A 24,403-nucleotide genomic window follows, 5' to 3' on the forward strand; every position below is an offset into this window, starting at 1 on the left:
CACAAATTCTGAAGGTTGGTATAAAAATGTTCCACTAGGTATCAATATGATTTCTACTTGGACCAAAAATTCTTCCACTAAAATTGGACTCGATATCACAAATAATTAAATTACCAATCATTCAAATCGCGCTAGTACAGTGTCTCAATTAGGAAAGTTTCAACATCAAAATTTACATGTTATGTCAAATTATTCATATTATAACATATAAATTAGCAAAAGCAGGGATAAATGAGCAACATCTTATAAAGATAACAGGGCACTCATCATCTTCTTCAATTAAACCCTGTTTCCAAATTGACCATGAACATCATGAAAATCTTATTAGTTTCTTACGATCCTCGAGTCCGAGAAATCAAAATGAATATTCCAAAGCAAACAATTTATAACAGTTGTTTATTTGATAATTGTACTTTCAAATAAACGAATTTTATTGTATTAATAAAGATAATTATTGTTGTTGTTTATCCATATATTCTGTCGTTAATTTATTTTGCCAAAAAACACTCGAGCTTTTCTCTTATCAGATAAATTCCTCTTCAACTCAAAGTTCTGCCAATCACTAAATTTTCTCGAAAAACTGACATTAGTTTTTCTCGTGAAATTTGTGATTGGCAAAATTGTTTAGTTGCAAAGAGAAATTTATCCGATAAAAAAAAAGCTCTTATGTTTTTACTGTTGAAAAAAAAGGACAATTTTTGTTACAAAAATGATCAGAGAAAATCTACCTTCAATATAATACTCGGAAGCATATTATGAAAAAACATGAATTATCCAAATAATGTTGACCAATCAGCACAAAAGTATCAAATGCCTCTCATTCTATTTCAGTACCTGAAAAGCGGAGGAGGAAAATTCCTAATTGGTAGCATCGAAAGAGGGGGGGGCCGAACAACAAACTTATCCTGATCATCCTTGCGTTCTAGTCTCAACAGTCGGCACAGGAGTCTCTTGTTGGCTGCTCAACATTTCCATCTTGAATTTTTAATCCAGGTACGTCACCTCAGACTTACATAACTAGTGCATTTATAAAACACAATTTTTGAGTAGACCGTTATTTTGGAGAATCACAGTGCTGAAGTGTCGTGAAAATTAGTGGTTTTTTGGGTTAGTGTGAGTGATCTGTAAAACCTAGGAGTGAGAATAGCGGATTTAGATATTAATTAGAATATAAACGAATTAGTTACATGAACAAGGTTTTTTTTAGATATATCTATGTTCAGATTTTGTGCAAAATCGATAAAATTATCGAAATGTTCAATCACTAGTAATGTTGTATTGCGAGAACGAACTACCAAATAACTAATTGATTTTTCAATCAGAAAAAAAGCTTCGATATTCCCCGAATATTCTCAATGATATTCTGAAAATCTGCGCTCAATAACCTGCTGCCAAATTCGGTATGGATGATGTTCTATATTTATCTTCTCGGTGTAAGATATTTTTAGATCATAGCAGTAAATGAAATGGAACTCGATATAGCATTCAATAATACTCGAATATCTAAATAGGTATTTCATATAAAATGAAAAGTGTTACAACTTTCATTAATGATATTCAATTATGTCCCTGAAATTGAATATTAAATGCTTGGATGATGTTAATTATTAATTATTTGGTTGTATTTTTCTGAAAATTTCCTTTATATGATAAAACAACGGAAAGCGTGAAAAGAGTAACGAAAATTCAAATTTATTGTAACCAATTTCTTTTATTAGGTACGTTCATCTTTTTCTCCTTCGCATTCATTAATTTTCTTCGAATTTTTCGGTTTAAGGACCAATCCTTCTTGTAAATAATATTTTTTACAATTTAATGTTGAATGTAAGTAATTGTGTTCAATTTACAGGACAACAAAAAACAACAACAAAATGGCGGACGATGAAGTGAGGTTAGTAAACACTAGTTTAAATAAATTTTTATTGTTGACATTTGTTAATTTTTTTCAGAGAAAATTTGAATGATGTTTTTTTTTTCATGATTATAGGTCACTCTAGATAAAATTCTAATTTCTATTTTTTTTTCATATTCCACTACTTGCTGCTACCTGTGACTTCAACTCAACAGTATAAGAATAATGTCTAAAATCTCGGATAACTCCTCAAAGTTTCAAGGTAATTATTTTCACTGTTAATTCGCAGCTTTCGAATGTATTTGAAAATATATTATATAGTTACCAATAGATTTGATGGTTCAAATGACTGAACTATTCCTGATGGTTTTCGCTACGAGCTTTTTTATTTTATTCGAGCGTTAGTTCTTTGTTCAAGCTATGTTTTTATCGATTTCCTATTTATGTAGTTGGAGTTATAATAATGAGAAAATAGTTACTTCTGAAGTAAGTGCTTTGATCTGAGTGTGTTTTCATCATCACTAATTTCACATTTCACCGCTACCATCTGGATGTATGATATACTGAATTGATTATCACAATAATGAACTGAATACTTGCCATTTTCAAACATAACAACGTTTGAATTAAATTTCAATCAAAAAACATTTTTGTAAATCTTTCACAATTTTTCCCATTTTCTCAAACTAAGTTAACATCACCATTGTTTTTATGAACTGAAATTGTTTTATTTCCATAATTCACATTTAATAGATCTCAAATCAGTCAAAGAACTTAACAATATGATTGAAAAAAATATTTCAAATTTCTAATTATGTTATTTTTATATTTCAGCAAAAGAAGAAACTTGAGGAGGCACGTAAGAAGTACAAATCGAATATTCCTATAAATTTCTCGTAATGTATTTTTTTGTTGATTTTTTTCCGAAAATAATATTTTCCTTCAGAAAAATTTTTGAATTGTATCATAGGAATATTCGGTATATTTCGGTTTTAAATATGAACTGAACTAATGTCTATGGGCCTATGATAATAGGAAAAGAAGAGGAAACAAGCAGAAATCGAACGCAAGAGGGCTGAGGTCAGGGCTCGTATGGAAGAAGCCTCCAAGGCCAAGAAGGCTAAAAAAGGTTTCATGACCCCTGAAAGAAAGAAGAAGTTGAGAGTAAGTAACAAGTTTTTATTGAATATGCTTTTTCTAATCGTGTTACTTGTAGTTGCTCCTGAGGAAGAAAGCTGCTGAAGAACTGAAGAAAGAACAAGAACGTAAAGCTGCTGAAAGAAGGCGTATCATTGAGGAAAGGTGTGGTAAAGCAAAAATTCTCGAAGATGCCAATGAAGGTAGTAATCAATTTTTATTCTTTTATTTTCATATCAATATATTTAGAATGAATAATGGTACACAAAATTCGAGGAAAAATAAGTAAATATCAAAGTTCACAGATCTGGGAAAATATCAGATTTCGTATTCATGATATTTAGAGAATAGAAATCAGTAAATTGGTTTTATGAACAAGTAAATATTGTCGTGAAGTTGGAACCAGGCCATTTTGTGTTCTATATATTCATTCACTGGCACCAAAACTTGTTTACATTCAAAAACGAACTAATCCATTTCTCAGAACATTTTTACGGGTTTTTTAAAGGGATAAAATATATTCAAAGTTTTTCATTTTGTTTAGAACAACTTAAAAGCATACTCAAACAATATCATGAGAGAATTGCGAAATTGGAAAGTGCTAGATTTGATGTGGAATATCTAGTAAGCCTCAAAGACATGGAGGTTAGCCGAAGAAATCATAAATTTTAGCAAGTTGCTTGGTCCTCAATGTCGCGATTTATCATAATAATTTTATCGATGTGGGTACTCCTTTTTCCTCTAAATTTTTAGCTCACAAACATACAATGCACAATATACATTTGAAAAACTTCAAACACTAAACAGACTAGAAATTCAAAGGAAAAAAAAACTGATATTTCCCATCATTATAGCATTCTCAGAGAAAAAAGTAGTACCCTTTGCACTGAAGCTCGTTGGCATGTGCAAAATGCATTCTATTCTATTTTTGCTTTTTGCTTTTTGAAAGCTCTTTTTCATCTTTTTTGAAGAATGCATTTTCAACATTAAATCATTTTCAATCATGATAGGAAATTGTGTGGGGATATTCCGAATTAATAATAATTTTTCAAGTGAACATGGATATTTTCGTTTTATTCATAAAACAATTTGATACATTCTCGAGTTTATTTATAATTTTTTCTTCGACAGCCTGATCAGGTAGTGTTTGTTCTGTTGGATGCCTGTTATTTATAGAGTACCAGTTTGTTCTAATTTTAACTTTGACTAGATCTTAGTATATTGCATTTCGTAACATTGAGATAAGTTTAGAAGCTTGGAAGAGCCATTATCAGATCCATTAATAGTATATGAGCTCATATTACACTATTTCGAATAATTTTTCCAATACGTTCTCAAAACTTGGACGAAAATTAGTTATAAGTGTATTTTTTCAATGAAATACTCATTTAGGAAATCTTTTAGCCCAATTAAAACAATACTGTGAGACATACCATAAAAGAATTGTCGATCTTGAAAATAAGAAATTTGACCTTGAAAAAGAAGTGGAACTCAGAGATTTCCAGGTAGAACCTGTGGAAGATTAATACTGCACTTTTGCATTGAAAAAACGGTGTTGCCAACAGTTTTTGTATGATACACTGACACACCCATTTCACATTTTTTATCAATTTTTTTTGTTTCAATTCACGTCAAACATATTTTTCGGGTTGTTGGCAAGACTGGAATCGCACGGTAGAGCTTTTCGCACAACGAATGATTAATTTGCAAACTTAGACGCGTTTTCATGAGTATAAAACCAATTTTGAGTTATGTGAACCACACAGAACACTTTTTCATTCATTTGTACTTTTTTCAATCTTTGCATTTTGCTTCGCTTCTTCCCCTTTATGTTGGTCTGGATGTTTCCATGATTAAACCCCTAATAACATTAATTAAATTGGATACAGGAAGTATTCTAGGAAAAGAGGTCAAATTTGCAAAGTTAAAAATCGAATAACGCTCGAAAAAATTCAAATTGAAACTACACTTCACAGGAAACTGCTTCTGATCAGTTCAATCTCAAAATTAAGTTATCTCATTATGATCTCACAAGGAATTAATGGGAACTATTTACTGAAAACACTGAGGGATAAGATAATGAAATAAATGTTTTATTGAAATTGTTTATTTTAGCCGAACTTCAAACCATATGTAGGAGCTATTACGAAAAAATTTGCAAACTCGAAGAAGACAAATATGATTTAGAAGTAATCGAAAAGCATAAAGCATTCGAGGTATACCTTATAAAGGGTAACAAAATGGCAGTTATTGAAAAACAAAGATGTGATTTTTTGAAAGATTTAAGGGCGCTATTACGGAATGGCATATTGATTTCGAGTATAATCTCAAAAATGAACGAATTGAAATTTCAATCAGTATTCGAAAAATGTTGACGTTCCTAAATCCTATGTCTTGATTTTTGAGATTATTCTCTTTTGACCCTGCAATGTAAATAAGCAGCTGTTGTGAATTTGACAGTAATCCCTTTTTAAAGACAAAGGGATTGAGTCCATCCTCAAAACCAATCCTACAGTACACAAAACACCTGAGTTTCACAACTGCATACAAAAATCCATCTTTTATAGATACAAGAACCACAATATCACTATTGAATGCGTAACGGGCCCCATACGTTGAAATATCACGCAATATTCACGCAATATACAGGATGTTTCCTAATTGTGAGGCAAAATTTAAGGAAGTGATAGTACTCATCAAAATAAAAAAAAAAGTTCCTATAAACATATGTCCGAAAATGCTTACTCTTTGAAATAAAATGAAGACTTCGGATACGAAGTCTTCATTTTAATCATACATTTTCTGCGATAACGTTTGAAAGTTTCAATTGATTTTCTCTATTTCAGTAATGAGTTCATTACAGTTCTAAAAACGGTGCTGTAATGAACTCATTACAGCATCGTTTTCAGTCATATTTTTCGTTTTTTGGTTGTCTCTACTGACTTCCAATCCTATCAAATTTCAACAAAGGTCAATAATTGTCAATATAATCTTTTTTCGGCAACCGTCCGGGAAGTGCTCACTTCCCGGACGCTTTTTCTCTGAGAAAGTAGCATTTCCCGGCCTAGTCCGGAAAGTACGTACTTCCCGGACTAGGCCGGAAAAGAATCATAGAATCCATAGCAACCGAGATAACGGCTGACAGTTCATATGAAATAAGTTGTCAAAAATTTGCATGTTTTTTGATCGCAATCGCAATAAAATATGGAAAGCAGCAGCGATATTGTTATTTTACATGGTTGCCGAAAAAATATTGTACGCAACACGCCCGAAAATGGTTTTTTTGGACTCACAGACTTCCAGGACTCGCTTACGCTCGTCCTGGAATTTTGTCTATTCGTCCAAAAAAACCCTATTTTCTGGACTTGTTACGTAAATAACTATTTTTCCCAAAAAAATTTTAGGGGTAGTTTTCTCCAAAAATTAAGGGGTAATGCATAATTTCCGTTCATTATTTTTTCTGACTTCCGAGAAATATTTCGACAGTTTTTTGTGAAAATCCGATGATATTATTTGAAAAATGTATGTGCTCTTACGAGATATAGACTTCTGAAAAAATAATACCATAATTAGAGAGAAGTTAATCAAAATTATCTTAGTAGACTTCTTTAGTGAATTAAAAATGGCATTTTTTTTTCAGAAGCCTATTACTCGAGAAAGGCTCATCTTATCGAAAAAACAAGACACATTTTTTAAGAAAATTTTTTCGCAAGAATACGTATGATACTTTTTCTCGGATGTCAGAAAAATAGTAAACGGGAGTCTTATGCATTTTTTTCAAAAAAACTACCCCTAAAATTTTTTTATGAAGAAAATATCATCAGTATAGGATTTGCCGTGAAAAAATGACCAAATTTCCATCAAAATCAATCGAAGCTGTCGAATATCATCGCAGAAAATGAATGTTCAAAATGAAGTCTTCTGATGGCTGCTTTTGCAGAGGAAGCACTTTCGTACAAATGTTTATAGGAACTTTTTCTCTTATATTGATCTAGCCCCTTCTAAAGTTTTGCTCCACAATAAGAAAACACCATGTACCATTAAATAGCATTTTAGCTTTTGATTATTTTAAAAACACTTTGAGGTTTTTGAATTGAAGAGCACTAAAAATATTTTTCAATTAATAAAAAAAATTTATTATTCTCTTGAAATGATAGAATCGATATTTTCTTTTATTTTCTTTTGATTCATTTTTTCAATAATGATTTCTCAGGAGTTGTAAATTTAGTTTTGATTATTTGGAATGTCAAAATGTTTATACTGGGCTCGAAAAAACAGCAGTTCCACTCATAGGGTGCAAATATTTCAAGATTGGGTGGTTTCTCAATTTTAATCTTTCACTTATCCCAGCCAATATAGAAAATTTCAAGGTTCTCATATCGCACTGGTGTAAATAATTTAGATTCGATTCAAAACCAAAAAAAAAACAACTTTATCCAATCTTGAAAAAAATTTACCTCCTAAATGCGGTTGCCTTTTTAAGCTACCCTAGTAGCGACTGACAGGCTATTAGTCGAAGATTCGGTTGGTAACCGTGTACTTCTGTTTTTCTGTGTCGGGCTATGTTTGAACAACCATCTTATGGGGCATTTCCGTTTCCGATTTCTAGGACAACTGAAGAAGATTTGCAAAGAATATTATGACAGAATGTATATTTGCGAGGAGCAGAAGTGGGATTTGGAACGCGAAGTCCGGAAAAGAGACTGGGAGGTACCAAAAACCAATAAAACGAGTGACAAATCATAGTGTTTATAGCTTCATCAAACATAATTCACATAAGATATACCAAATGTTTTCAAATCGAAATAAGCGCTATGCAGATACATCTGGTTCAATAAAACGAAATTTCAACGATATTCAGCTTAAATCATTGTGAGATGAATTATTAGGCCCAGTTTCACCAAACAGCACTTGATCTCAGATTGATTAAACTCCGCTTGTTACTAAAGCAGGCTTAACAGTGTTTTCTGTTTCACCATGCATCAACCCGTCCGAAGATGATCGCGATTAACCAAATCGCGATTAAATAGTCAAACCATTTGGCAACGTTGTGAACAAAAAGTTATATAGTGTTCTGTATCGTATTAGCAGTGATGACCACCATTGGCGCTAGGTGTCAGGTGTCATTCATTCATAACTCATAACATTTCAAATCATTTGTCATCTTGTAAACAAAAAACAAAGTTAATTTTTGCCGAAAATGTCGAGTGATGTGCTTCGAAATGTCGGAAACTTGCAGAAGTTAAAAAGAAATTATCCCATTTCACAAAACCACACATTCTGGAAAAAAAACTATATAAGTAATTGTATTAACTTATTTATTTTTATTAACAAGTTTAACTGCTTCTTAAATAATATTTCAATCAAACATATCAAGAAATTATTCTTTGCAATAAATTTCATAAAACACAAAAACAAAGTTTACGTGTATTTTAAATGGGAAATATTGAGCCTGTACATATAGTCATATTTTGATAAAATTGACCCAAAAATTAGAAATTTCCGGAAAAATAATTACATAGACAAGAGTTCCATACTGATAAATAATTATTAATCTCAACTTGAAAGGTTATAATCCTCCAAAAATGGCCGATTAGTGCTAAATCGCGATTGGTCGATTAAATGGCGCTTTGGAGTGTGGTGAAACGCTACATTACATTAATCGTGATCTAAGGCCTCACTTAAGAGCCAAGTCAAGCTTAAAGCATTTGGTGAAACTGGGCCTTAGAAATTGAAATTGAAAATTTCTCCATGTAGAATCCGATTTTTTTCAATATTCTATTGTTTGGTTCACGTCACAGCATTTTTTCCGTCTTGATAGATTATCTTCCGTTTTTTATTTGATTCATAACTTTTCTTGGCATATCTACATTGGAATTTCAAAAATGTCCCAAAAAAATGTATTCATCCCAGATGACAACTTTTCAAAAACTATTCAACTAGTAGATTCCTATCAGCTCGAATCTGCAAAGCGCTTGAAATTTCACTCATTTTATGTTACCTCGTAATGGTTGATACCTCCTTCAACCAATGGTAGATAATATCATGAAGTGTTGAGCCGTATTTTGACCATCCCATTTTGAGTCCCGAAACACGTGACTAACAACTGAGACTAAACAAAATAATTTTCCAAGATCTGCCATTGTCAGTATCATGTTAACTGTTAGACGATGTCTCTTTGTGCATTCATAAAGTTTCATGCTCCGTTTTTCAGTTTGTTTTATAACTTTTTGGTATTAGTGCAATCAGACAAATTACCTTCTGAAAAGAGATCCTAAGATAATATCTCCTCGCTTGATGGCTTTATCCTGGAACCTAGAAGCTGACTGCTTAGCTTTGAAACGAAACCTCAACGTTTTATAATCGATACATATCGATTAATTACTTCATTTTTTTGAAAAATTTTACCCAGAAAATTTTTTATAAAGAGTTTTTTGATATTTACTATACGAGCAACACAACATTCCTGAAGTAGGCAATCAAATTTAATATTTTAGTAAAATGAGAAACTCAATACAAATTGAATCAATTTGTACAGAAGTACTGAAGGAAACTATATACTGGGCATTTCTTAAGTACGTGTAGAAGATTAAAAGCATGTTGATGATGTCAAAATATGAAAAAAATGTCTAGAAAATTATATTTCCCCGCAATGTACTCGCGTCGAAAATGCGTCGAGTTTCAAAGTTTAATTCTTATGTATACTTTTACTTAATGAATTTCAGAAAAATGAGCATTTCTCCTTCAAAGCACAATTTAGTATTTCTTATGTCAAATTATTAAAACGACAAATTTCAACATACCATTTTATTGAAAAAAAAAAGTAATCATCTGAAAACGAAAAACAGATATGGCGTTTGAAAATTCAAAGCGCCGTTTGTTTAAGGTAACATCGACTGCAGTTTACATTGATAAAAAAGACATTTGCATTTGTAGTAATAACTGAAATTGAGGTTAACTAGTAATGTTTAGTATTTCTTTTTCACGAACTTGTACCATGTTTTCTCTTGGTAAAATCGATTTTACTCACATTTTTCTGAAGAAATAATAAAAATAAATTAATAATGGAAAAAATTATTTCACTACAAAATATGAATCGAATGTCACAATTCAATATTAATAATTATATTAGTAATTAAAACTAATTCGACTCTAAAACTTTCAGTAGGTAGTAAAAATTGAAGAAGGTAATTGTTGGGAATGGCCACTTTGGTTTTTCATAAAGCTACACGTATTTAAGAAACATCCTGTATAAATTGAATTTCAGATGGTTATAAATGAATATCTTTAGTCGGTCAGTTTTGAAAATTGATTATTTACCATTCACCATTGATTATTTAGAGTTGTATTTTATAATTCGTAATACAGATGAGGCTATATGCCTGATTTAGGTCTTAGTGGGTATCTTAATATCAAAAAACTAAAATGAATATTATCAAAGCACGCTATTTATTCAATTGCTGATAATTATACCGATTGACACTAAACGTTATTAAAGATACAACTCACGTTTGATGTGCACGCTATTTATATTTATATTATAATTATATCTACCGGGAGAATTTTTCGAGATGATTCAGACAAAAATCTCGAAAGAAAAACATTTCAAAAAAATGTTTAAAATGAAAGATTGATGGTTTTGACAGGAAATCCTACTTATACTAAAACTGTTCTCATTTACTTTCGAAACTTTTGAATTTCAAATGGGAAAAGCTTTTTTTATTGCAGGTTCGTGAATGTTTCAAGATTCGTCGCAAATGGCTCTGCAATCGAATTGAAATTTCACCTCAGAACGACCTTACCGTATCCGTTTCAGAAATAATTCACATGAAATTTTGACTTTTCCTGCTGAACTGTTTGTTTTCAGTACATAAACTGTCATTGGTCATTTATCAATGATTAATTCAAAAGGAAAAATCAATTGAAACTAAGAGAAAAAAATTGAAATGGACCTCTTTTATTTGAAACCTAGTATCGTTTCAAAGAACAGTTGGACAATTTACTACTAAAATTCCATGTGAATGATTAATGGAACAGATACATTGAGGTCGTTTAGTTCCGTCTAAACGACCTCAATGTATCAAATTCGATAACAGAGCTATCTGTGACAGATCGTGAAGAATTGTTCAAACAAAGCTTCTTTTTTTTCGTCAAATCTGCTATGAAAAACAGGGGTTTCTGTTTGAAATTCCAAAGTTTTTTCCCTTCCTCCTCAAGAGTGAAGGAAATGGATTGGGTTGTAGCATAAAATGACTGCCCCCTAAAAACTATCAACTTTTTTTCGAAATATTTTTCCATAAGATGTTTCCTTTTCGAAATTTTTAACTGATTCAACTTAAAAAAAATTTAACCTGGTATATACAATAGATGTAACCCAGGGTTTGTGATCTGAAATATCTTTACGAAAACCTAACAGGTCATTTTCTACAAAGAAATGAGCCGATTTATGTAAACCCAAACAAATTATTTGGTAACCTAAATAATCCTCTTTTTTGCAAATCGGTATCAATTTTTGTGAGTTCTAGTTGTAAAAATCAATAAATTTGGGTTGAAAAAGTGGGTGACTTCATTTTTCATTCTCAAAGGTTGTTTTTTTATGTTACTCATATTGAATCTCAATAGTAAAGCTGTTTTTAAGAACAGAATATGATCGTCTAGTAAATTTTCAGAACGTTTATAAAATAATAAGTGGGGACAAGTTAAAAATTTGCTGAGAGTTAAAATTTAAGTATTCACGGCAGAACTATTGATTAGGAAAATGTTTATTTCAATAGTTAGCTGAATGCATTATAATTAGGACCAATTTTTCATCACGTAACAATTGATTCTAATCTAGGTCACAATTTTGTAATAGTAATCACCTTATTGCAAAATTTATATGCATTGAATAAAAAAAATATAGTAACTTAATCAGAATTTGAAGAAATGTTCTGCCAATGAATGATGAAAATTCATGGCAATCTGAAAAAGTTGATCAACATCTAAATGGAAAAACTAGACAAATCAAAAATTTTTTTTGCTATAAATTAGGCTGATTTCGTAGTAAGACATTGTGGGTTTAGCAAAGACTTTCCTCAAACACCTTGCATAATCAAAATTACTGTGTTTGCTGCCGCAGCCTCATACGATATTAGTTTTCTAATAGCGTTACTGAAACTAATGAGCAGATAGGCTTTACCCTCGAAATACGGCATGGCGCTTCATGCATGAAAACCCTTAATCGTTGCGGAAATACTTCTTGTTCCAAGCCTTTGAGAAATTACCAAAAGGAAGAAATCGGAATCGGCAAAAAAACAGAAGTGCCATGCTTGTTTCATGAGTTTCTACAGATCCAAAGTCCTCTGTGTTATTTTAGGATCCCGTTTCTACATTCAGTTTGTGAATAATATGTCTAATAACAATTGAAAGTGAAGGTGCGGTTATTTGGGGCCCACTGTAACAGAAAATGGCACTTTTTAGAAATGTGCATTACATTTAATCTGATATAATTGAACTTACCAATCGTGATCAATTGTAAAAGTGCCCTTTCCTGTTTTTCTGAACATATATAAAGTATCCAGCTTCTGGAACACTGTTAACGACCAGAAAAACTATCCAGGAGATCAATCCCTCTTTTGAAAATTTGAATACATGGAAAATTTTCCTTATTGTTTTTGTACGTTATTTTTGTGTAATCAAAGTTTTAATATTTCATTTTTTCAAGTAGTTTTATATTTTTGTAACTGTGTATGTGCACAGTCCTTGTCCTTTTCTACAGTATCATAGTATCACCTTTTTTCTCTCTATCTTTCTGTTTTTTTTTTATAAAGCTGGCTTTTGTGATTCTTCCTTTCTCCTCCTTTCCTTCTTTCTTCGTTGTTTTCTGTATGTGTTTTGCAAATGCATGTGTGTTGTGTCGTTGTTACCAGCTTCACTGGGATTATTTCATGATCCAATACACAATCCAAAAAACATAACCAGTACCTGTTTTGAATTGGGTTACTGAAATAATCCTTTCATTAAAGAAGTTATTGTTCAATTCTTGCATAACCTATCATTTCATTGAAATATTCATTTGAATCAAGCAAAGAACTGAACAATGAATTCTTTTTGCAATTTGATGGTTTTCTAATAGAGAATTTTCAAATAGATTTCAGACCTCAATAGCCAAGTCAATGACCTGAGAGGAAAATTGTAAGTAGAGTTCAAGAAGAGTTTTTTCAAATACAAAACTATATTCTAATAAATAATTCCATAGCGTCAAGCCTACTCTGAAGAAGGTATCCAAATACGAAAACAAATTCGCTAAGCTCCAGAAGAAAGCAGCTGAATTCAATTTCCGTAATCAACTCAAGGTTGTCAAGAAGAAGGAATTCACTCTTGAAGAAGAAGACAAAGAGGTAGGTCAAAGCTATTTTTCTATTGGAAAAATCTTTTAATGAATATTTTTTTGAGAGAAGCATAAGTGATTTTGTGCAATATTTCAATCTATTCAGTTATAACAGTGTGAAATCGTAAGAATTTCTGATGATTTTCTTTCATTTGTGTTGCCACTTCCGTTCTCAAAAAAATATTTGAGAGAATTCCAAATTCCTCGCACGAATAAGGCCAATCTATCTCTATCTCATTTTCTTGGTGATTAAACCAAAAAAAATGAGGATTGATTTTTCTCAATTGTTGAATAATTCCAGTCTTGTATGAAATTTTTAAATAAACCAACAAATTTCTACTGTTGTTCAATATTCGTGCTGAATCTTTTGGGAATAATTGACAAAAACTCATAACTTTATTTGAGGAGTTATGTGTCCTCTTTCAAAGTACGAATGATTTAGGATAAATTTATCTTTCACAGCCCAAGAAATCCGAAAAAGCGGAATGGCAGAAGAAATAATTTTTGGAAGTCCAGTTTTTTTTTAATATATAATTACACATATTTTTTTCTTCATTAAACAAACAACAAAATAAAAATAAATCAAAGCTGAAACTTGTGTTATTGATCCGAAGGAACACTCCACTTTATTTACATTTTGTGTAGTTGCATTTTTCATAAGTGACTACATACTTTTTTTTCTAATATTTTTATTTTGTATTTTGGGGCTTTCAATTTTTTTTTTAAATATGGAATATGAGAGGTGAGGCAACCTTGCTGCAAACAACCGCTGTTTGTTCCATAATAATAATTTCTGCTGCTTTTTCTCTTCGTTTTTCATTCTTCAGCATTTTGATAATGTTGGACTAACAAACTTGCTTGCTGTAACAAAAAATGTAATTTTTCAGAGTTCTCAAAACGCTTCCGCATCGCAGAAGGTAATAATGAGTATATAACGATTCGGCTGTCCCAAATTGCTTAGAATGCACATCTTTTTATTGACTATAATTAGTCCTTAGTATCACATAAATTCATTTATTCATTTTATATTTTTATCGTCGTTTTGCGTTTTCATAACTAACGTGATTCGTAATGAACAGATCATAATAATAATAACCTTTATTCAACAAATACAAAAAATAATGTTTCACAATAAAATAAAATGAATGAACAAGGTTGACGAGCGATAAGTGTTCTTTCACTTGTTTCGCATATTTCATGTATTTGTTTTTTAAAAATTTATATTTTTTGGATTCACCTTATTAGTTATGGAGCCACAAAAGTAATCGAAAAAAAAACTTAAATAACACTGTCAGTCATAATTTTACTTTACATTTTTAGGTAGAGCTTTTGTACTTCACTAATTGCACTGCTTATTCTACAAAAACAAACGTTACCTATACACAAAAAGTAATGGATTGTATAATTAATGTTTATTATAATCTTCACAATTATTCTACAGGAACCCATGAAATATTATATTGAAAATATTCTGCAGCTTACAAACTGCTATTAGAACACCTGTTGACTTCCTACATTGAGTTGAAGACCAAAGTCGCAAGCCTTTTCTGTAATTCACGCACATTTTGGAGTTGTTTTCTCCTCCTTTCCGTTGAAGTTATTACATTTTCTCATATACTTTTATGGTGTTTTCAGAAAAAACCTGACTGGTCCAAAAAGGGCGAAGAAAAGAAGGTACAAGAAGCTGAAGCATGAAATCATCTTGCATAACAATGGAAGATTTTGTTGTCAAGGATAATTTAAAAAAAAATTAACTTTCTAAGAAATGTCAGTTGTTGAAACTGCATGTATCCGGGTAATTTTGTGTATGTCTAAGTTATACATGTAATTTTATTTTAAAAAAGATTGATTATCCATTTATGTTTTGTCTTTGTCCGAAACCCTTTCCTTTCTGTAATAATTATGTCCAATGATTTCAAACATAGTGCATGCGTACCTATATTTCTAGATTGAAGAAACCCTATGTGATGTATTAATTCAGGATGTAAAAAACATTCCAATTCACTGTTTGACTAAACACAATTATCGTCATAGTAACTAAATGTAGATGTTTCAAACTAGCACAAGTTCCATGTTCACAAGAAAGATATGTATTTATTTCAAGATTTAACTATTTGAATTAATGCATTTTTAAATGTAAACGATAACAGGCAAAATCCAAATGATGATTCCATGAATACTGCCTTTTGAAATTTTGTTTTACTCATGATTGCAAAAAACGAATTTGATCAAATGAAATTCTATATTGAAATGTAAAATAACAATTTCAAGCTTCAAGCAGAATTTTTTTATCGCGTCACAAAAACCAAAGAAAAAAGCTCGATGTTTTAGTAATAGCAGAACCTACCGAATTGAGATTTTACGAGCATATGAAGAATAGCAGTTCCTATTTTGTTGATTTTTTTATCAAAACAATAAAAAAAACATCATAGTTCTTTGACAACATATTCGAATGATTGCAAGTTGTGTTTAAAATTTCATTTCATACACAATTCAAACAAAACATGAAAATAAATATGAAAATTTAATAATAGATCTAACTAGATAGAATAACCACTCGAATGTTCATGCCAAATTTTGAAATTTTAACCAGGAGGTAAAAATTTCAGACTGATTTTTAATGGAAATTATTGTTAGATACGGGGTTAGTCAAACATTATTCAAAATGTAATTCGTTTAGTTCATAATTCACTGTGTGATTGAAAAGTCTTCCATTTTACAAATTTTTGTCATAACTCTTAATTCGAGTAAGTACACTATTATAATGTCAAACAGTATTGGCTTGGCTTTTACCAGTTTTTGAGATATACAGGGTAATATATTAAGAGCGGCGACCGTTGCTAAAAAATATGTCAAAAAGTTGTATACAATGAAAATTTCATACAAGGTAACGGTGAGACACGTTGGCGTTCATTTGGTGTTATTTGTCATTTTACAATGAAAGACATTGTACAGGATATCCAAAATTCGATGCCCACTGAGAGCATTTCAAGAATTATAAGACCTAGACAATACATGTCGAATGACCTGCGAGATAACCTGATTTCAATTCTTTGGATTATTTTCTATGGGTTCTAGTTCACGCAGTTGAAATTAATAATCAAGAAGAAAAGTGGACGAATTATTGATGTAGTCCAATCCACTCAAAATAGGCAAAACATCAATTAGTATACGATTCTCTTATTTTGCGTTGCCTAGATTGCTCATTTGAGCATACGGTTTCATCATTTTGTATTTTTTTTTATTATTTATTGAATTTGAAATTATATGACACGCAGAAAGTTTGAAGTCTAGTATCTCAGAAACAAAGCCTTATCTAAAAAAATTTAATTTACATTTTTTATTAAAAATATCAGCCTGTTTACGGTCCCAAATTTTTTGCTTCGTGTTTTGAATCACCTTCATTTATGCGCAAAATCTCAACTCGATCGAATCTGATGTCGCTGAAGTTTTATATTTTTTTGATATTCTGCTTCAATTTTCTATGGTTCTAAAATGATGCTATCAACGAAAATTTTGCAAGAAGCTTAAAATTTTCATTATTAAAATATCCAAATCGTTTCTGGAAATTTTAGATCGAGAGTTATCGTGTTCACGGACGGCTAGACAGCCGGACGGAAGACAAGAATCGTTAGTGGCCGGGTGCATTATCAATTAGTCGAATCTCATCGTTTGAAACCACTGATGGCTCAAAATTCGAAAATTACAGACATCTTGATGAAATGATAGATGATAATTTGTTCAGGAAATGGATGCTCAAAAAAGAGGTATGCGTAGTTAGAATGCCAGATACATTTAACAGTAGGACTAGGAAACATAGAATATTGTTCTTAGTGTCACACAGTGACATTTTCAATGCCAGGGTCATATGACGTCAAGCAATCAATTTTTTCTTAATTTTTCCTCGATTTGCAGGTTTCAAAATCAAAAAAACTTCGTGTGATCGAGGATCTATCTGGTACGTCAAACGTTTGATGCACCAAATAAGGGCCTTCGCCAGGGCGGCATATCGGATATTTTGCCGTGGCGCCAAATTGTAGGGTCGCAAAGTCACTCAATAAAACAAGACCTACTTTTCGACACAAAAAAATTTTCCTCAGTGGAAAGACCTCTCTTTGTAGTACCTATATCAAAGAATTGTCAAGCGTCACATTTTTTTTAATTGAATGGGCGAATAAGGCAAAAAATGGCGGCAAAATTTATTTTGCCGGGGCACTGAGATGTCTGGCGGTAGCTCTGCACCAAATTTCATGTAAATAATGCTCAAGTTCCTTAAAAAGCCTCGGACATCGAACTTATAGTTTTTTAATGGATTTTAAATTCTCCACATTCCGAAACTGAAAGTTAAGGGTGAAAAAATGTCTGCCTTGACTATTCCAAAATAAGAATAATGAAAACTCCTAGAAATCATAATTAAATAAATATATGGCCGTTGTTTCATATCATATCGTCAAGTTCAATAAAAATGTAGATACTATGACAGTCATCCACATTTAGTACACGTTCAAAAACTTCATTGGGAGTTTTCAGATTATCAAAAATAACCGAGATTGAAGGAGAATAAAAACATATTTCGGATAATTTTTTCATGTTCTTGTATGGAAAATTGTTAGCTGTATTATTCCAACAGAATATATAATTAAAGAATAGAGTGCTGATAAAAAGGCGGATGCGCCTCATTCATAATAGAAAATAATGTGTTAATTAACCTTAACTGAAACATTTGTAAAACATTTCAAATTTGTTTATAAGAGCGTATGTCCTGAATTGCTTCTTTTTCGAACTTGTTGATTTCATTGACCTTTTTTACCATTCTTTGTTCTGATTGAGCGATTAAGACTTTTGTACTTCAATTCATTTTGCTCGTTTTGAAAATCATGAACCATTTTCTTATATATAAGTAGCTTATTATTATTAACAAACGAAAAGTACAATAAACATTTATTTTTTTGTATTCATTGGAAAATATCTACCCACTGAATATTAGCAAAACTGTTTGAATGACCAATCTCCTTTCAATGTTTCCTTTTTACTGATTTTCTTCGAATGTTTTGACGATATACGGCTTGAAAAATACTCCTGATTAAAAATTATGCTCGCTTATAGAAATAAAATTTTTCAATGATATTTGTGAGCTTCTTCTTGGGTGTTATTTTTTGCTCAGATGTCTGTTATTTTCGAATTTGAAGCCTAGAGTTTTCTTAAATTATCACTGAAGAAGACATGAGAACCTTTATTCACAAAAAAAAAATAGCACAAATGTTGTCAAAATTCGATTTGGATTAAATCCATTTATCTATTTTTAGGAAGGTGAGGAACAACCACCTGCACCTGCAGAGGGTAAGTCTAAGGAATCATAAATTAATTCAATAAGCATATTGATTTTTTTAATAACTTCAGAAGCCAAAGCAGAAGAGAAACCACCAGAGGGCGAACCTGCTAAAGAGGGAGAAGCAGTACCTGCAGCTCCTGCAGCTGAAGGAACAGAACCCCCTGCCGAAGGTGCTACAGAGGCGAAACCAGCTGTTGAGGGCGAAGCACCACCTGAAGGACAACCTCCAGCTGGGGACCAACCACCTAGTGATGGTCAACCTCCAACGGAAGGACAACCACCTACTGGTGAAGCCCCAGTAGAAGAAGAAGCTCCTGCCGAACCAACAGGTATGAAGAGCAAATTTTATGTTGAATTACAAATACAGGGTATTCAGTAGATAAATGTTCATATCATAACTGTGGTTATAGGTCACTCAGAGATTGCAAATCACTTATGGTTAAAAGAACTACGATGCCTATTGTATAAGAGATAGGATATTTTATTAATTTTATCATTTGCAATTTTGGATATGCAACAACAATTTCATTTCTAGTTCTTTTATTACAGTGTCATGAAAGAAAAAAAATGTATCGAAGATGCAAAAGTCTGAAGGTCTCACATCTTTAGCCAAAATCTTTTTGTTTTACCACATTTCCTATTGAATCTGCAATTCAAGTTCTTTCATAAATGAAATGTAGAGATAATACATTCTCACCAAAAAAGAATGAAATATACCGCTAATGTTATGGTCAAATTTATGTAAACAACTTATATTTTCGCCAATAGTCATCATAGACCCAAGTGATTTGTAATTATTGAGATATCAACTAGCCGCAGTTGAGCTATGTCCATTCAACAATGAAACACCTTGTATTATCTGAAAATTCCGTAACCAATTCCAAATGGTATGAGGAATTTTCAGTTTAAACTTTTCTGCACATTCCTGAGACTGTTCACGAAATATTGAATGCTTTCCTATAACATTATCTCATTAAAATAATTTGGGAAACATCATTATTATATTGAGAACAAACAACAAACCAACATTCACTTACAGGTTTCGAGAAATTCAAAAAGATTCTAACCGAAAAAGATTACGACATAATAGCACTTCCAGAAGGTGTTATCGCCCCAACAGAAAACAAAGATGATGTTTCTATTCCCCACTACTCTCTTGTTGAAAAAAGGAAGAATAGTGGTGAAGGAGTATTGCTATATATCAAAGATTCTTTGAGATATAAGGTAGTCGATTTAGCTTCTGAAACTCAAGAAGGGCATCCCAGCATGGACGACCTAGTGGCTAAATTGGAGAAAAATGGTAACATGTCGTAATCATCGTGGTGTCCATCATTAGTTTCATGTGGGATGTAGATGTACCCCATTCGTTCATATTGGCCATCAAGCGGTATGTAGTATATCTCCAAATTGCTGCAGAAATATTCATGGTTCAATTTTCCTAATCAATGATCTTTGAAGAAGTACCCTTTCAAAATGACAACGGAGAATCCAATTCAAAACATTTTTCTTCTATCTAATCAAAACAGTTGCCTCGAAGTTAAAATCCAGATTTGGAAGGAAAAGAAATCAATCAAAGGTTTGATAAATAATTGGTTCGTAGTTATCCAAGTTATCCATCATTAATTCCCAGAAATTTGCTCTTCTTCGACGACTTCGCTCTTTCAAACGCCGCACAAAGTTCGAATTACCTTTTTTTGACAATAATTCGAGTGCACAACGCCTACAGTCAATACTGTAGGCGTATTAGAGGTCGATCAATATCGACCTCTAAAGTTTTTAATTAAATTGCATAGTTGATTACATTCGATTCGGCCAAAAAACGATCAGAAACAAGTACCAGAATATTAGAAAATAGATTTTTCTAATTGTGGTCTGTATCATTTAGATAACATTCACATATCCATCAGATTTCGATAAAATAAAGCCTAAATGTTACTTCAAGCTGATTTCAATCCAAATTTGAAAACCCCAATGAAATCTGTGCGGAGATTACCGTGTTCAGAAGAACGAACAACAATTTGAAAAATGTACTTTCTTGTTTCTTATTATATTTTCTTGAATTTATAAAAGGTACAGACATGTCGGTTTATCTTGCTTTTTATTTGTACATATAGTTATAAAAAGGTTTTTTCAATAAAGAGGTTTTTATTTTGATATCGAAAAGAAGCGAGTACGTTGTGAGACAAATGATATATGTTTATTTTATTGTGTTCACGGGTACTAATACAGCACCATAATCCTTTTGTAGAAATTTTCCATAGCTTCACGAATTCTTCAAGGTCTTGAATTGATTGTGAAACATCGGCATATAAAGGGTGTTTTTTTTAGAGCTATAGAACTTTAAATTGCAATAAAACAACGATGGATTATTCGATTGACATGAATTCTATTTATCCGCAAGATAATCTTGTGGCATTACATTTTGAATATGATTTCTGGCATATGACCGCCACGGCTGGCTCGGATGTAGTCCAATCTGAACGTCCAATTTTCGATGACTTTTTTCAACATTTGTGGCCGTATATAGGCAATAACACGGCGAATGTTGTCTTCCAAATGGTCAAGGGTTTGTGGCTTATCCGCATAGACCAATGACTTCACATAGCGCCACAGAAAGTAGTCTAGCGGTGTTAAATCACAAGATCTTGGAGGCCAATTCACAGGTCCAAAACGTGAAATTAGGCGATCACCAAACGTGTCTTTCCACATATCGAATGTGGCACGAGCTGTGTGACATGCTGCGCCGTCTTGTTGGAACCACAGCTCCTGGACATCATGGTTGTTCAATTCAGGAATGAAAATGTTAGTAATCAAGGCTCTATACCGATCACCATTGACTGTAATGTTCTGGCCATCATCGTTTTTGGAGAAGTACGGACCAATCATTCCACCAGCCCATAAAGCGCACCAAACAGTCAGTTTTTCTGGATGTAACGGTGTTTCGACATACACTTGAGGATTAGCTTCACTCCAAATGGGGCAGTTTTGTTTGTTGACGTAGCCATTCAACCAGAAGTGCGCTTCATCGCTAAACAAAATAAAATGGACGTAGTGCGCGATACGTATTCCTCACAGAACCATTATTTTCGAAATAATATTGCACTATTTGAAAGCGTTTTTCAGACGTGAATCTATTCATGATGAATTGCCAAACCAAACTGACAATAAATCACTTGGTAGCTGTTAAATCGGTCGCCATCAAGAACAATAATGCCAACTTGAAGTTATATACCTCGAAAAAAAACACCCGTTACGTTATATTTCACATGGCCTCAAAGAAAAAGTTTGAAGGTGTTAAATCACAATTGGCCAATTGTGATCACCTCTTCGAAAAATAAATGGCCAGAAAACTTTTCTTGCAAAATTGCGATTGTTTCATTGCTAAATTGCTTGTGTCACACGTAGCGCCTTCTTGTTGAAAATAAATGTCGTCCACATCAATATCTTCCAATTCCAGTCTTAGTAATGGCGTAGTTTTTACTTGCCAAATGTCAAAAATTGTAGCTTGGAAAACCCTTTATAATCTAATTGATGATTCTTAGTGACGAAGCATACAGAAAGTAAAAGTAAATTTATTTCAATTGTTTCCGATTCAGTTAAATATCTTATGGATATCACAACTATTATGTTGATGCACTATGAATTAGAAAAAATGAAATTAACGTCTGCTGCGATATGATATCCACTATATTAAAAATAGACAGTTGTTAGCTATTCATTAATACTCATCTGATGTCTACTATATATTCTTCTAGATGAAAGTTATATTTTCTGGCACAAAATAGTGCTGGAAACTGGAAAGTTGAATACTGTTGTTGTGGAAAAACAGGTTTTCCTGGATGAAAAAATCAGAACATACACTGTAGCAATCTGGAAGTATCTTCATCGTCTTCTTCTCATGTTGAATTCATACCATTCGATTGATGTATTCATTCTCTCATTTGCTCATATTCATCTGAAAAAATACGTATTAACAAGTCATTCTATACGTTAATTAAAGAATTATTTATTTTCATTTTCTAATAATGTTTCAACTTATAATATCAAGTACTCTGACACCTTTATCCTTATGGACAGGTCTACAATCTCCAACAAGTGGCATAACTCCAGAAACAGCAGTAGAGGGTGAACCAGCTGCAGCAGAAGGTGCTACTCCTGAAGGTGCTCCAACTGAGTCTGATGCACAAATACCAGAAAAAACCGAAGCAACGACGGAAGCTGCCGAACCAACAGCCGAAGGAGCACAACCTCCACAAGAAAAAGCTGAGCCACCACAAGAAGGTGCGGTTGCTGAAGCTCCACAGCCTGCTGAAACCGCACCAGTCGCTGAGGAAACGCCTGCGGTAACAGCTGATGCTACTGAAGCTGTTGAACCTCCAGCAGTTGAAGTACCAACATCACCAATGGTTGAAGGTAAATTAAGAACCAGATCAAACGAATTCAGTTAGTGACCTTTTTTTATTTTTTTCAGCTGCTGCATAGGAAGATTTGTGTAAATTATTGTGTTAGCATTATTTTCTCTTGTTTTTTATTATTTACGTATTGATTAAGTTGAGAAATGTGGGAATGCGATAATAAATATTTTTGATTTACGACTTTTTTTTGTGGTAATTTAAATAGTTGTGTAAGAATTATTTGCGACCTTAGCTTATGCGCGTAGGAGAGAAAACTCCTCTTGCAGTTAGGCTTCTCACTTCCCGCTGAGAGGAACATTCTCTCAATCCCAGATATTTAAAATATCAGAAGGATAGTGCTCGGTCGATAGTGTCCCTCTAAATAGTTCTAATCCTGTATATAGTTCGTAGGATATTACAAACTAACATTCGATTCTGGGATTAGTGGTTCCTCATATGAGGTGAACCTTCAGCTTTCTCGGTAGCTTATTGGTTAGAGCGCTGGACTAGTAATTCGGAAGTTGCGGGTTTGAGTCCCGCTCGAGGAGGTACTTTGTCCAGAATTGAAAATTTCTCTGCACGCCTTTAAACTATTTGCTGTGAAAATAGTGACTTTGATTTGAAAATGAGATGTGAAAATAATTTTTACTTCATATTGATTTCTTGTTTGAGTACGGTAATTTCACGCGTTTTTGAAAATTTCACAATTGAATACATTGTCTCAGAAGACTACTTCAAATAGTACCTATTTCAACAGTTAAGTGAAATTGAAACAAAAAAAAACAATCTTAATGAAGTAAATGTAAACTCTTCCAACTTCCATGCTCTTTATAAATCTTGTAATAAAAGACTTGGGTAGGGATAAGACTTAGGTAGGGATAAGACTTAGGTAGGGATGATAAATAATCAAATAAAAATTTAAAGGTACTTTATGTTATTTTATTAAGACTTATTCGGTCATATCGCTCAATCTTGTCTTGGTCATTATCCTATGTCCCAATAATTAGGATTCATATTGTCAATGTTTCACACAATATGAATCAATGTATGTTAAATACCCTTCACAAAGTACCTAAGTATAGTCTCCTATGAACTTTATAACTAGACGTTCGTTCGTAAAAATTAAGCTGAGGAAAACACTGAAGTGAAGTCAGGAGCTTTTGAATGCTCTTTCTTGAATGCACCAATTGTTTCCTAGGAGACCATATATAAGTATATATGTACCTATATACAGATTTTGTGGTCTCCAAGGATGCAATTTGCATATGAATGAATCAGCACAGAAAATATGCTAATTTCACTTAAGCGTTTTCCTCCTT

General features: G+C 32.3%; 1 protein-coding gene across 10 annotated transcripts; it reads left to right on the forward strand.

Annotated features, from left to right (window-relative positions):
• The first annotated feature begins 870 nt into the window (after positions 1–870).
• On the forward strand, positions 871–23,282 carry LOC123684716 (tropomyosin-1, isoforms 33/34). 10 transcript variants are annotated; one of them, XM_045624090.1, is made up of 14 exons: positions 890–993; positions 1,850–1,886; positions 2,687–2,707; positions 2,888–3,016; positions 3,069–3,192; positions 3,534–3,634; positions 13,119–13,162; positions 13,227–13,368; positions 14,994–15,032; positions 18,665–18,698; positions 18,759–19,019; positions 19,730–19,990; positions 22,768–23,103; positions 23,162–23,282. In XM_045624090.1, exons 2-14 carry the CDS (start codon positions 1,872–1,874, stop codon positions 23,170–23,172), a joined length of 1,518 nt encoding a protein of 505 aa, XP_045480046.1. In that variant the 5' UTR covers positions 890–993; positions 1,850–1,871; the 3' UTR covers positions 23,173–23,282. The 10 variants fall into 10 exon arrangements, with proteins under 10 accessions (XP_045480052.1, XP_045480050.1, XP_045480051.1 ...); XM_045624089.1 differs by lacking the exon at positions 3,534–3,634 and adding an exon at positions 4,394–4,494; XM_045624091.1 differs by lacking the exon at positions 3,534–3,634 and adding an exon at positions 5,105–5,205.
• The last annotated feature ends 1,121 nt before the right edge of the window (positions 23,283–24,403 follow it).

Source organism: Harmonia axyridis, chromosome 7, assembly GCF_914767665.1.
Source record: "Harmonia axyridis chromosome 7, icHarAxyr1.1, whole genome shotgun sequence".
Lineage (NCBI taxonomy): Eukaryota > Metazoa > Arthropoda > Insecta > Coleoptera > Coccinellidae > Harmonia > Harmonia axyridis.